We start from the raw sequence: 15847 nt of genomic DNA on the forward strand, positions 1-15847 counted from the left end.
CCTTATATTCCGTCTGGGTAGCCTCCAACCTGATGGCATGAACATCGACTTCTCTAACTTCCGCTAAGGCCCCAACTCCCCCTCGTACCCCATCTGTTACTCATTTTTATACACACATTCTTTCTCTCACTCTCTATTTTCTCCCTCTGTCCCTCTGAATATACCTCTTGCCCATCCTCTGGGTCACCCCCCCCCTTGTCTTTCTTCCCGGACCTCCTGTCCCATGATCCTCTCGTATCCCCTTTGCCAATCACCTGTCCAGCTCTTGGCTCCATCCCTCCCCCTCCTGTCTTCTCCTATCATTCTGGATCTCCTCCTCCCCCTCCCACTTTCAAATCCCTTACTCACTCTTCCTTCAGTTAGTCCTGATGAAGGGTCTCGGCCTGAAACATCGACTGCACCTCTTCCTACAGATGCTGCCTGGCCTGCTGCGTTCACCAGCAACTTTGATGTATGTGGCTTGCATAGAGCATTGGCTGATTAGCAGGAAGCTAAGACTGGGAATACAGGGAGCTTTTTCTGCTTGGCTGATGTTGACTCATGGTGATAAGGCAGGGGTCGGTACCAGCATTGCTTTTTACATTACATGTCAATAATTTGAATGACAGAACTGATGAATTTGTAGCTAAGTCTGCCGATGATAAGAAGATAGGTGGAGGGACAGGTAGTGTTGAGAAAGAAAGGAGGTTGAAGAAGGACTTAGATTAGGAGAATTGGCAGATGGAATAGTGTCAGGAAGTGCATGGTCCTGCCTTTGGTAGAAGGAATAAAAGCGTAGACAATTTTTACTGCACAGGATCGGAAAGAGCAGCAGAGAGTTGTAAACTCAACCATCTCCATCATCGGTACTGGTCTCCGCAGCAGTGATAATACCTTCAAAGGGGGATGCCTCAAAAAGGCGGCATCAGTCATTAAAGGCCCCCGTCACGCACAACATGCCCTCTTCTCATTGTTACCATCAGTAAGGAAGTACAGGAGCCTGAAGACACACACTCAATGTTTCAGAAACCGCTTCTTCCCCTCCACCATCAGATTTCTGAATAGATGAATCCATGAACACTACCTCACTATTTTTGCTTTCTTTTTGCACTACTTATCTTTTTATATATATTGCTTATTAGAATTTACAGTACATTTTATGTATTTCATTGTACTGCTGCTGCAAAAGTACAAATTTCATGACATTCAGTATGTTATTGAAAATAAACTGAATTCTGATTCCTACATGGTCTTGACGCGAAAAGTTGACTTTCCCTTGGCAGCTACAGATGCTGCCTGACCCAGTGATGCTCTCCAGGAGCTACCGTTTGCACTGAACAGAAAGTGTGAGCTGGCCCCCTCACTCACCAGTCTGTTCCAACTGCCGCACCCTCTGGTCCAAGGGAAATTTCAGCTGCTGGCCCAGCTTGCCTCGAAGTGTAGAAACTGCTTTGGTTATGAGAACCAGTTTACTGGCATCCACCTCAACCTGTTGCTGTGACATGGGAGGGTCCAGGGAGACCTGAGGAAGATCAGCAACCACCTAAAACCAAAACACTAGAGTAAGGATGTGGAAGAAAACATTGTAATGGGCATTGAGGGGCTAACGATTTATTTTAAAATGTGAATTCGAAGTCTACAATCATTTATCTGTAACTAATGTACTCTGTGTGACTGAAATGTGCCTCACAACCGAGACATAAAATTAACTGTATCTGTACTTCTTTGTTCTGAGAATCTCACGTGTCTGCAGCTGAGCCAGCTGGCCTGATATATACCTTGAGGTCGTCATGCAGGATGCAGTGGACTATTTATACATGGTTCTCTAATTTGCTAGACAAAGGTCTAAATAAAGGATGCTTGGTGAGGCAAGATCCTAATGTCTTGAAGCAGGTTCTTAGAACAATGATTAGCTAATAATCAATTACCTTGTGTTACTGTTGCTGGGCAAGTCAGAAAGAAACCCTACCCAGCAACAGGTGACGTAGCAGACATTGCTCTCTGAAATGCTAGACAAAGGTTCAAATAAGGACTTATCTGGTCATACAATGTCCTGAGGCATGTGACCTTTACTTCTGTAAAAACCCACCTAAGCGACTCTTGCCACGTACCATTCATGTATAAATATGACTGAGTTTTCTTGTTTGACAGAGTCCAAGACCCGGCTTTTAGGAGCTTGGGATCTCCATGATATCATGTATCAATAAAGATTTTCTGAAGCAGCTCCCTCCAGGTCTGAATACTCTATTCCACGACAAAGGATAATCGCACTCCCCACTGGGACCACAGTATCTGCAGCCAAGCCACCAGACTGGGACCACACACACCAGACACACAGCCAGCAAGATATCAACTGGTAAACGATATACACAAGAGATTCTGCAGATCTTCAAAATCCAGAGCAACACACACAAAAAGTACTCAGCAGATCAGGCAGCAGCCATGGAGAGGAATAATGACTCAGTGTACAAGGTGGAGACCCTTCATCAGGACAAACGCCAGAACAAAAGGAGGGTGGAGGAGAACAAGCTGGCAGGTGATAGGTGAGATCATGTAAGGAGATGGTATGTGGATGGGGGAAGAGAAGATGAAGTAAGAAGCTCATAGGTGATAGTTGGAAGAGGTAAAGGGCGGAAGAAGGAATCTGATAGGAGAAGAGAGTGGACCATGGGAGAAAGGGAAGGAGGAGGGGCATCAGAGGGAAGTGATATGCAGCTAAGAGAAGAGGTGAGAGGGAATGGAATAAGAGGGAAGTGGGGAGAGGGAAAGAAATTACTGGAAATTACAGAAATTACTGTTCATCCCATCAGGTGAAACTGGGAAGGAATAATGTGAAGAATTTGAGAAGGAGAAGCTAAAGTTTTTGTATCAGTGTTACAGTAAAGGATTTACAGATGTACGAGGAGCTGGCCGAAGTTGATCAGAAAGGAACACTGGCAGGGTAAATGACAGTAAAACAGCAATGGCTGGAGTTTCTGAGAGCAATTCAGAAGGTGCAGGATAGATACATCTCAAAGGTGAAGAGGTGTCCTCAAGGGAGGATGACAACCATGGAGAGTCAGATATATCATAAAAGCCAAAGAGAGGGCATATAATATAGCAAAAATAAGTGGGAAGCTAGATGATTGGGAAACTTAAAAACCAACAGAAAGCAACTAAAAAAGCCATGAAAGAAATAATGAAATATGAAGGTAAGCTAGCCAATAATATCAAAGAGGATACCAAATGTTTCCAGATATATAAAGGGAGAGGAGAAGGGGGATATCGGACCACTGGAAAATTACATTGGAGAGGTAGTAAGGGGGAACAAAGAAATGGCAAATGAACTTTTAAGTATTTTGTGCCAATCTTCACTGTGGAAGACACTTGCAGTTTGCCAGAAATGTGACAGTGTCAGGGGGCAGAAGTGAGTGCAGTTGCTATTACTAAGGAGAAGATGCTTGGGAAACAAAGGTCTGAAGGTAGGTAAGTCACCTGGACCAGATGGACTACACCCCAGGGTTTTGAAAAGAGGTGGCTGAAGAGATTGTGAATGATGTTTCAAGAAGCACTAGATTCTGGAATGGTACCAGAGGACTGGAACATTGCAAATGTCACTTCACTCTTCAAGAAGGGAGAGAGGTAGAAGAAAAAAGATAGGCCAGTTAGTCTGACCTCAGTGGTTGGTAAGATATTGGAGTCCATTATTAAGGATGAGGTTTCGGGCTACTTAGAGACACATGACCAATATGCTGTACAGATTGAAAAGGAGGTGGTCCTTGCTGTCTTGAGGAAAATTAAAGTGGATAAATCCCCGGGACCTGACAGAGTGTTCCCTCGGACCTTGAAGGAGACTAGTGTTGAAATTGCGGGGACCCTGGCAGAAATATTTAAAATGTCGCTGTCTACGGGTGAAGTGTCGGAGGATTGGAGAGTGGCTCATGTTGTTCTGTTGTTTAAAAAAGGATCGAAAAGTAATCCGGGAAATTATAGGCCGGTGAGTTTAATGTCAGTAGTAGGTAAGTTATTGGAGGGAGTACTAAGAGACAGAATCTACAAGCATTTGGATAGACAGGGGTTTATTAGGGAGAGTCAACATGGCTTTGTGCGTGGTAGGTCATGTTTGACCAATCTATTGGAGTTTTTCGAGGAGGTTACCAGGAAAGTGGATGAAGGGAAGGCAGTAGATATTGTCCACATGGACTTCAGTAAGGCCTTTGACAAGGTCCCGCATGGGAGGTTAGTTAGGAAAATTCAGTCGCTAGATATACATGGAGAGGTGGTAAATTGGATTAGACATTGGCTCGATGGAAGAAGCCAGAGAGTGGTGGTAGAGAATTGCTTCTCTGAGTGGAGGCCTGTGACTAGTGGTGTGCCACAGGGATCAGTGCTGGGTCCATTGTTATTTGTCATCTATATCAATGATATCGATGATAATGTGGTAAATTGGATCAGCAAGTTTGCTGATGATACAAAGATTGGAGGTGTAGTAGACAGCGAGGAAGGTTTTCAGAGCCTGCACAGGGACTTGGACCATCTGGAAAAATGGGCTGAAAAATGGCAGATGGAGTTTAATACTGACAAGTGTGAGGTATTGCACGTTGGAAGGACAAACCAACGTAGAACATACAGGGTTAATGGTAAGGCACTGAGGAGTGCAGTGGAACAGAGGGATCTGGGAATACAGATACAAAATTCCCTAAAAGTGTCGTCACAGGTAGATAGGGTTGTAAAGAGAGCTTTTGGTACATTGGCCTTTATTAATCCAAGTATTGAGTATAAGAGCTGGAATGTTATGATGAGGTTGTATAAGGCATTGGTGAGGCCGAATCTGGAGTATTGTGTTCAGTTTTGGTCACCAAATTACAGGAAGGATATAAATAAGGTTGAAAGAGTGCAGAGAAGGTTTACAAGGATGTTGCCGGGACTTGAGAAACTCAGTTACAGAGAAAGGTTGAATAGGTTAGGACTTTATTCCCTGGAGCGTAGAAGAATGAGGGGAGATTTGATAGAGGTATATAAAATTATGATGGGTATAGATAGAGTGAATGCAAGCAGGCTTTTTCCACTGAGGCAAGGGGAGAAAAAAAACCAGAGGACATGGGTTAAGGGTGAGGGGGGGAAAAGTTTAAAGGGAACATTAGTGGGGGCTTCTTCACACAGAGAGTGGTGGGAGTATGGAATGAGCTGCCAGACAAGGTGGTAAATGCAGGTTCTTTTTTAACATTTAAGAATAAATTGGACAGATACATGGATGGGAGGTGTATGGAGGAATATGGTCCGTGTGCAGGTCAGTGGGACTAGGCAGAAAATGGTTCGGCACAGTCAAGAAGGGCCAAAGGGCCTGTTTCTGTGCTGTGGTTTCTATGGTTCTATGGTTCTATGCCAAAATCAGCATGGTTTCCTGAAAGGGAAATTTTACCTCACAAATCTCTTTGAATTCTTTGAGGAAGTAACAAGCAGGATAAACAAAGACGAATCAGTGGATGTTATATATTTGGATTTTCAGAAGGCCTTTGACAAGGTGCCGCACGAGAGGCTGCTTAACAAGATAAAAGCAGGATTACAGGATTTCAGGAAAGATACCGGCATCGATAGAAGATTGTCTAACTGGCAAGAGGCAACGAGTAGAAATAAAAGGGGTCTATTGGGTTTGGCTGCTGGTAACCAGTGGTGTTCCACAGGGGTTAGTGTTGGGACCGATTCTTTTCATGTTATATGTCGATTTGGATGAGGAATTGATGTCTTTGTGGCCAAGTTTGCAGACAGTACAGGTGGGGGTGTTGAGGACACAGGGTGTCTGCAGAAGGATGTAAACAGATTGGAAGAATAGGCGAAGTGGCAGATGGAATAGTGTTGGAGAGTACATGGTCATGCACTTGGGTAGAAGAAACAAAGGCATAGACTATTTACTAAATGGGGAGACAATTTAAAACTCCAAGGTGTAAAGGGACTTGAGTCATACAAGATTCTCTAAATGTTAATTTGAAGGTTGAATCCGTGGTAAGGAAGGCATATGTAATTTTAGCATTCATTTCGAGAGGATTAGAATATAAAAACAAGGATGTAATGCTGAGACTTTACAAGGTATTGGTAAGACCATACTTGGAGTGTTATGAGCAGTTCTGGGCCCCTTATCAGCATTGGAGAGGGTTCTGAGGAGATTCATGAAAATGATTCTGGGAATGAAAGGGTTAACACACGAGGAGTGTTAGATGGCTCCGAGCCTGTACTTGCTGGAATTTAGAAGAAAGATGGGAGAACTCACTGAAACCTTTCTAATACCGAAAGGCCACAATAGTGTGGATATGGAAAGGATGTTTCCAATGGGGATGGCGGGGGTGGATGAAGCCAGAGGGTGGTGAATCTATGGAATTTGTTGCCACAGATGGATGTGGAGGCCAAGTCAATGGGTATATTTAAGGCAAAGGTGACAGGTACTTAATTACGGTGTCAAAAGTTATGGGGAGAGAAAGTGGGAAAATGGGGTTGAGAGGGATAATACCTTTATCCATACTCTCCATTAGCCTTAAACAGTCACATACTTTAAGATAACGATTGCAACTTTTCAACAGTAAACCCAACCATCTTCCTCTGGTACAAATTAATCAAATGACAAATCCCTGTCTGTCTGTATCTTGTTTTACGGCAGTTGGTATCCAGCTTAATGGTGCATTACCGCCACCCTCTGCTGCAGAATGTGCACTAGACATACATTCTAAATCCCTTCACCCAATCTCGCTCACACACACAAACCTACACTTCACCCTCCCATCTTTGACCATCCTAGTATCCTATTCCTGTTTATTCGTCATATTCTATAAAAAATCCCTGTACCCCTTAAAAAGTCAGCATGGATTTGTGAAAGGAAAATCATGTCTGACGAATCTCATAGAATTTTTTGAGGATGTAACTAGTAGAGTGGATAGGGGAGAACCAGTGGATGTGGTATATTTGGATTTTCAAAAGGCTTTTGACAAGGTCCCACACAGGAGATTAGTGTGCAAACTTAAAGCACACGGTATTGGGGGTAAGGTATTGGTGTGGGTGGAGAATTGGTTAGCAGACAGGAAGCAAAGAGTGGGAATAAACGGGACCTTTTCAGAATGGCAGGCGGTGACTAGTGGGGTACCGCAAGGCTCAGTGCTGGGACCCCAGTTGTTTACAATATATATTAATGACTTGGATGAGGGAATTAAATGCAGCATCTCCAAGTTTGCGGATGACACGAAGCTGGGTGGCAGTGTTAGCAGTGAGGAGGATGCTAAGAGGATGCAGGGTGACTTGGACAGGTTGGGTGAGTGGGCAAATTCATGGCAGATGCAATTTAATCCAAAGTTATCCACTTTGGTGGCAAAAATAGGAAAACAGATTATTATCTGAATGGTGGCTGATTAGGAAAAGGGGAGGTGCAACGAGACCTGGGTGTCATTATACACCAGTCATTGAAAGTGGGCATGCAGGTACAGCAGGCGGTGAAAAAGGCGAATGGTATGCTGGCATTTATAGCGAGAGGATTCGAGTACAGGAGCAGGGAGGTACTACTGCAGTTGTACAAGGCCTTGGTGAGACCACACCTGGAGTATTGTGTGCAGTTTTGGTCCCCTAATCTGAGGAAAGACATCTTTGCCATAGAGGGAGTACAAAGAAGGTTCACCAGATTGATTCCTGGGATGGCAGGACTTTCATATGAAGAAAGACTGGATGAACTGGGCTTGTACTCGTTGGAATTTAGAAGATTGAGGGGGGATCTGATTGAAACGTATAAGATCCTAAAGGGATTGGACAGGCTAGATGCAGGAAGATTGTTCCCAATGTTGGGGAAGTCCAGAACGAGGGGTCACAGTTTGAGGATAGAGGGGAAGCCTTTTAGGACCGAGATTAGGAAAAACTTCTTCACACAGAGAGTGGTGAATCTGTGGAATTCTCTGCCACAGGAAACTGTTGAGGCCAGTTCATTGGCTATATTTAAGAGGGAGTTAGATATGGCCCTTGTGGCTACAGGGGTCAGGGGGTATGGAGGGAAGGCTGGGGCGGGGTTCTGAGTTGGATGATCAGCCATGATCATAATAAATGGCGGTGCAGGCTCGAAGGGCCGAATGGCCTACTCCTGCACCTATTTTCTATGTTTCTATGTTTCTAAAACGCTAAAAATACCCAGACTTGTGCTCTCTCACCCATGCCCAGCAACCCTTTTGATGTGAATTCCTGCATCCCCAACTCCCTCAATTTAATTCTCATCATCTCTCTCTGTATCCCATACTTCCTGCAACTCAGAACTACATGTTCTACTGACTCCTCTTCCTGACATTCCTCACACAATCCTGTCTGGTGTTTCCCTAGTATCTTCAATATTTTGTTTAATGCAGTGCCCCAGCCTTAACGTAGTCCACACAGTTTCCTCTCTTCTGTTTCCATTACCTACCCTAGTAACTGCAACACTCTTTTGTATTTGATATCAATGCCTCCCTTTCCCCTCCCTGTCCCATCTTTCTTGCCACATTCGGTTGACTTTTTCCCAGATTACTCACTTAACCTCCGCTTTACTGATACTAATGTGCATTTCCACATTTTCTTTGCCAACTCATCCACCCCCTCATTCCCCTTCACCCCTACATGTGCTGGAACCCATAGAAATTTTACCTGACCTCCCTGATTTGCAATTCTTGCAACTAACTGAAGGACTTCATAAAGTACATCATGCCGACTGTTTGTGTGAAAAGACCTTAAACTTGCTGGAACTGAGGATGAATCTGAACATATCAATGCTTTGGCTTGTCTGGCTTTCTGCACCCATTGCAACGCAACCAACACTGCCAGCATCTCCACTGTAAACACCCCTAACTTATTAGATGTTCTTCTGCTGATTCCAATTTCTTTTGCTGGTATTACCACCCCAAACCCTGTCACTCCTGTTTCAGGTTCCTTCGCACCATCCGTATAAATGTGAGTATAATCACTATACTTTTCCATCACATGACAGTTAAATGCATTTACCAAATCTGTTTTATATCTTTCTTTCCTTTTTACCTCTAACAAATGCCAGTCTATGTCAGGCCATACAAGCTTCCATGGAGCTACAACCGGATAAACTACTGAAGGACTTATCCTCAGATCAAATACTCCACATTCTTTCGCGATATCATTCCCTACCCGACTAAAGGTATCCCTCTGAAACCTCCCATTTTCCCAGCACTCCTGCAACACTCCTTTAGTAGGGTGAGAATCATTGTGCCCCTGCAAGCTAGCGCAGTAGTTTGCCATCAGTTGCATCCTTCTTAGTTCCAAAGGCATTATTCCCATTTCTACCTGTAGGGCTGACACTGGTGACGTTTTAAAAGCCCCACTGCACACTCTCAAGGCCTGAGCCTGAATCACATCCAGTTTCCTTATAAGAGACCTAGCTGCTGATCCATATACTATATTTCCATAATCCAATACAGATCTTACTAAAGCCACATACATTCTCTTCAAAGCTGAACAACTTGCTCCCCAATCCCTACCAGTCAAACATCTCATCACATTTATTACTTCTTTACATTTCTCCTCAACTTTCCTGATATGGTCTGCCCATGTTAATCGTGAATCAAATATAACTCCCAGAAATTTAAATGATGCAACCCTTTCTAATTCAACCCCATACATCCTTAACTTCTTCCCTACCTCAACCCTTTTCCTGGTAAAAAAAAATACAGTTTGAGTTTTATCCACTGAAAATCTACATCCCCAATCATAACCCCACTCCACCACTTCATCAATTGCTTCTCGTAGTTTCCTGATTATATAGTCCATGTTCCTGCCTCTTTTCCACAAGGCCCCATCATCTGCAAACAGTGACCTACCTATATCCACTGGTACCTTTGTGAAGACATCATTGATCATAATCATGAAAAGTAATGGGCTAATCACACTACCTTGAGGTGTGCCATTTTCCACTATGTACTGTTTTGATAATTCTGATCCAATCCGAACTTGAATTTTTCTACCAAACAAAAAATCTTTAATCCAATTAAAAACTCTCCCACCAACCCCCATCTTGTGCAATTTAATTAATAATCCTTCCTTCCACATCATATCATAGGCTTTTTCAATGTCAAAGAACACTGCCACTACTGACTCTCTATTTGCCTGGGCCTTCCTTATTTCAGTCTCTAACATAATCACTGAGTCCATGGAATTCCTTCCCTTTCTAAAACCACTCTGATAACTTGCCAGCATTCCCCTTTTCTCAAGCTCATATGATAACCTTTCTGTTATCATCCTTTCCATTATCTTACATATACTTGATGTTAATGCAATTGGTCTATAGCTAGTGGGTTTTGACAGATCCTTGCCAGGCTTCCTTATTGGAATTACTACTGCTTCTTTCCATGCACTTGGTAATCTTCCCTCCTCCCACACTCTGTTATAAAAATGCAGCAACTTCAAGAGCGCTCCTTCTCCTAGATTTTTTTAGCATCACAGAGCATATCAGATCTTTCCCTGGGGAGGTTGGTCTCGATCTCTTCATTGCTCTCACCATTTCTGCTAATGTAAATGGATCATCAATTATATCATCTGTTCCTTCCCTCCTGCCTAACACACCTGGGTGTTGGCTCATTATTCTTTCCCTTCTTCTTCTCCCTTCTTCAGACAAATTTTCTGAACTGTGTATCAGTACAAATGACTTGGCCATGACCTCAGCCTTATCCCTACTGGAGACTGCAGTTTCCTCCTCAGATATCATTACTGGATATTCCCATTCCCTTCTATCTCCTCCCATCCTCTTAATCATTCCCCATATCTCTCCCACAGGTGTTGTTCTTCCTACCTTGTCGCAAAAACTCCTCCAACTTGCCCTTTTAGCTTGACGTATAGTTCTTCTCACCACTGCCTGTGCTTTCTTATATTGAACTAAATGCTGCATATTATGGGTTCTTTTAACTAGCCTGAATGCTCTATTTCTGTTTTTTACAGCCTGACAACATTCCTCTGTCCACCATGGTACCAGTTTTCTATTCATCCTATTTTTACTCCTAGGTATAGATCCTTCTGCTGCCATGATGATTGCTGAAGTCACCTGACTGTTTAATTCATCTACATTTCCAGAAATATCAATCTTTGTCAACCCTTCTTCACTCAACTTCTGGAACTTACCCCAATCAGCTTTTTCAAACACCCACTTTGGGGTTCCGCCACCTGGTCTTACTTCAACTCTTTCACCCACTGAACACAAAACTGGGTAGTGATCACTGCCTACTGTTGAAGCAGTCCAAACTCCCCAGTTACTAATGCCAGCCAAGGTATTAGACACTAACGTAATATCTAACACTGACTCAGTTCCTGTTGTTATATCTATCCTTGTGCTGCTACCATCATTCATACACACCAAATCCCTTTCTTCCAACAAATCTTCAATTACCTTTCCATTTGGATCTGTAATCTGATCCCCCCATATTGTGCTATGAGCATTGAAATCTGCACACCACACAACTTTATGTCTGTTTTGTCCTTGTATCTTTAATAGGCTGTCCAAATCCAACCTTTTACATGGATTGTAGTAGTTAATTATAACCACTCCCTCCCCTCTCTCCCACACTTCCACCACTATGTATTCCTGATCATTTCCCTTTTCCAGTACCCTATATTGTATACCTTGCTTGATTAACATAGCACAACCCCCTCCTCCCGCTAGATTTCTATCTTTCCTTATCATTGTTTACCCATATACCACAAAGTCTAAAGTTGGTTTCAACCAAGTTTCCTGAATACACACTACATCCGGTTTTACAACCATTTCTTTAATAAAGTGCTTGAATTCCTGGCTATTGGCCAGTAAGCTCCTTGCATTCCATTGTAAAAGAATCACCATAATTAGTATTAACCAACACATGACACTTCCTGGCTTGACTGATTACTGAGGTTCTCCCTCACTTCCTCCCATGTCAGTCCTACTAACCCTAAATGGTTTACTGCTGCTTTTACCACCAGCTGAATTTTGTCACTTTTTGACTTTACCTCAGCAGTACTATTAATCACTCCTGCAATGAATGTTACTAGAGCCTTTTTGTCTACATAAATCCTGTCATTTGTTCGTTGTTGCATCTCTCGTATCCCTATTGCTCCCTGTTCATTAGGAGCATTATTCTGTTCTCTTGACATTCTTACAGCTTCTGCATAAGTGATCTTTCTTTTCACTCTTATTTCTTGAATTTTAGTCTCCCGTCTCACAACCTCACACCCACTATATGCAACATTATGAGCTCCTCCACAATTGCAGCATTTTGGTTGAACTCCTGTTCCGCACTTTCCATATTCATGATCACCCCCACATCTAGCACATCTCCTCTGCCTTTTACAGTTTTTAGCCACGTGTCCAAACCTTTGACAATTATAGCACCTCAGTGGCTTTGGCACATACACCCTTACTGGGTAACTCATGAAACCCAGGAACACCTTCCTTGGCACTCTTTCTTCTTCAAATTCAATCAGTACAGATTCACTTTCCCTTTTCACTCCCTCCTTTGTTGTTTTCAGTCTTTGAACATTCATTACTTTCCCTCCTTTGATCTCCTCCATATTTATACTCATTGGTATCCCCGTGATCACTCCTTTACAACCACTGTTTTGTGCTCCCACCCTCCCAGTGTATTCCACCTTGCATTTTCCTATCTCTTTTAGCTTGAGTGCTTTCTCAAGTTGTTCCTCATTCGCACATCTTACCAATAAGTTGCCATCATTAAGGACTTTTGCAAATACTATTTCCCCTATCTTATTTGTCAGAGTTGTTGTTAGCACAAACGGGTTAATTTTCTTCATATGTCCCTGAGCCTTCTCATTAAACCTAATTATGACAACACCTCCTCTCTGAGCTTGTTCATCTTCCTCACTTTCAGAGCTTTCTCCACTATCATTTCTTATTCTTTTATTCCCTTTGTCTTGGTTTTTATTCATCCGACCCCTCACTACCACCTCATTCCCTTTATTTCACAATAATCCACCTCTCCCCAGCTGCCTACCTCTGATCTCAAGTCTCTATCCCTCTCCTTCTCCACTTTCTTTCCCTCAACCCCGCCTCTTATCTTGTCCGCCATTACCGGACCCACACGACCGCCTCCCAGCAATTTCCGTTCCTTCCCCACTCTCTTTCCCTCAACAGGTTCCAAAACACACTCACGCATCAAGCAAGACACAGCCAGCTTCCAGTCAAGCCAACTCAGCCACTCAGCAACCACACCCTGGTCTCTGGAAGTATTTATGCCGTCAACCGGAAATTCTAATGACAAATCCCCACAGAGATCCCTCCTTATATACACAGCATGGGCAGGGCATAATGGTCAATCCTGATTGGCTGGATCCAAATTGCCTATTCCTGATTGGTTAGTTTGGCCTTGTTCTGATTGACTGATTTTTTTTTTATTAATTAAAAAGGCCAAACCCTCTTTAGGAGTGGTCCCTGACCGAAGCTATCTCTACAGTTTCCAAACCTACATTTAGGTTCCCCAGAAGGACTTGTCATTTGACTAACTTGTGCCTGAGGGACTGCTGTTTTACAGTACTTGTAAGCACGTGACTGTTGAAGCCAAAGGATAGTATGGATGGATTTGATCACCAGTCTGTAGTCGATAATAAATCACCCATGATGAAACGGGGTAGCAGACTCAACAGGCTGGATGGCCCAATACTGCTCCTACGACTTGTGATTTTATTATGCTGCAGATCACTCACCTTCCAGAAGGCAATGCCCCCCGTGTGGGTAAGCACAGACTTGAGCTGCTCCTTGTAATCCTTCAGCCTCTCCAGATGAGCAGTCATCTGATCCAGCAACTCCGCACACCTCTTGTCTGCCTTGGTCTCTTCCTCTTCGAAGAGTCTGCCTGCAATCTTCTCCTCTCGCTCGATCATTGCTTTCAGCTCCGCAAACTCACAGGCAACTGCTGATTTCTGAGTCAGCGAGGAATCCTGAGGCGCAGATTAAAGCAAACAATTTCAGAGACAGTCACAAAGTCTAACGGACCCCACCACGGCCTGGGACCCGACACTGTCTGGGAGGAGTTTGCCACATCTCCATTTGACTATGTGAGTTTCCCCTGGATGCTCTGCTGACCACAGATGTGCCAGCCAGTGAGCTAACCGGCCAACAGAGGAGAACCTGGTAGACTCGATAAGTGAGAGTGGGTTACAGGGGAGTGGTCAGTGACCAGGAGTGACATGGAGTGCCTGGAACAACCTTTTGCTCAGTGTCACCAAAACTAACAAATCGATCATTGGTTTCCTAAAGAGAACACCAGGAGACTACATGCCAGTTCCAATTGGTGGTCAGAGGTGGAGAGAGTTAAAAAGCTTCAAATTCCTGGGTGTCAATATTTTGCACAGCAGCACTTTTTCTTTAGAAACCGGAAGAGATTTGGCGTATCATCAAATACACTAACACACTTCCACAGAAGCCCTGTTGAGGATATCCTAACTGGTTGCATCTGGTCAATTCCAACACAATGGAACACATGAGGCCACAGAGTAGTGGACACAGCCGAGACCATGACAGGCACAGATATCGCCATCACTGACAGCATCTACAGGAGGCGCTGCCTTAAGAAGGTGGCATCTATCATCAAAGAGCCCGCTTTCCAGGTCATGCCCTTTTGTCACTGCTAACACTAAGCAGGAAGGACAGAAGCCCCATGTCCCATTGCACCAGGTTCAAGAACAGCTGCCCCAAACATGAGAGATTCTGCAGATGCTGGAAGTCCAAGCAACACACACAAAATGCCAGAGGAACTCAGCAGACATGCAGCATTTATGGAAAGGTCAATGTTTTGGGCCGAGCCCATTCATTGTATGTGTTGTTCAACAGCAACTAATTACCCACAACCCTCACATTCATGAACCACGCAACCCTAACTGAACCTCAGCAACAGAACACTATGTAGCCCCTCAAATGTACTTGCATACCTTTAGGTAGAACACTATGGGGAACAAACAGGAGATTCTGCGGATGGGAACGAATGGACCCAGGTGCCAGGGTCAGGGATGTCAGATCGTGTCCACAACATTTTGGAGAGGGAGGGGGAACAGCCAGATGTCTTGGTATATATTGGTACCAATGACATAGGAAGGAAAAGATAAGAGGTCCTGAAAAGAGAATTTAGAGAGCTAGGTAGAAAGCTGAGAAGTAGGATCTCCCGGATAGTAATTTCTGGATTGCAACCCATGCCAGTGAGGGTAGAAACGGGATGATTTGGCAGATAAATGTGTGACTGAGAAGCTGGTGCAGGGGGCAGGGCTTTAGGTTCTTGGATCATTGGGATCTCTTCTGGGGGAGGTATGATCTGTTCAAAAGTGACGGTTGCACTTGAACCCAAAGGGGGATATTCTCGCGGGCAGGTTTGTTAGAGCTGTTGGGGAGGGTTTTAAATAATTTGGCAGGGGGGTGGGAACCGGAGTGAACGGACTCAGGAAAGGACAGATGGTAAAAAAACTAAAGATAGCGTGTAGTCAGGTTGTCAGGAAGGGCAGGCAGGTGATGGGACTTTGTTGCAGCCAACAGGCCAAGTATCAAATCATTAGGGATGCAGAGTCAGAAAGGACAGCAAATACGGTACTCAAAAGACGTTGTATCTAAATGCGCGTGGTATAAGTGTAACGCGCTGAGGTTTCACTGCTAATATAATGGTTTCTCTGTAGGAATGTCTGGGCTATGACTAGAGATAACGGGGCTTTGGAATGTGGGGCTATCCAATGAGAGGGATGTTGCTGTTTTTTGTGGGTCTGGGAGAAGGGATTTCACGGTCTTTTGATGGGAAACGATGAGGAGAGAAGACGCGAATGGAGAGAGCTGGAAGACTGCCGGATGGAGTAGACTTGGAGCGAGGGTCCGAGGGTCAGTTCACTCAGAGGAGGTCGACGGGAA

General features: G+C 44.0%; 1 protein-coding gene across 2 annotated transcripts in view; it reads right to left on the bottom strand.

The window, feature by feature from the left end:
• trim25 (tripartite motif containing 25) overlaps positions 1-15847 on the bottom strand; it is a 69945-nt gene that overhangs the window by 19895 nt on the left and 34203 nt on the right. For both annotated transcript variants that reach the window (XM_063030707.1, XM_063030705.1), the window contains exons 3-4: positions 13666-13899; positions 1348-1522 (exon numbers count right to left, since the gene is read on the bottom strand). In XM_063030707.1, coding sequence (XP_062886777.1) covers positions 1348-1522; positions 13666-13899 — 409 coding nt within the window. The remainder of the gene's footprint in view (positions 1-1347; positions 1523-13665; positions 13900-15847) is intronic.

The sequence above is a fragment of the Mobula hypostoma genome, chromosome 22, assembly GCF_963921235.1.
Source record: "Mobula hypostoma chromosome 22, sMobHyp1.1, whole genome shotgun sequence".
Lineage (NCBI taxonomy): Eukaryota > Metazoa > Chordata > Chondrichthyes > Myliobatiformes > Myliobatidae > Mobula > Mobula hypostoma.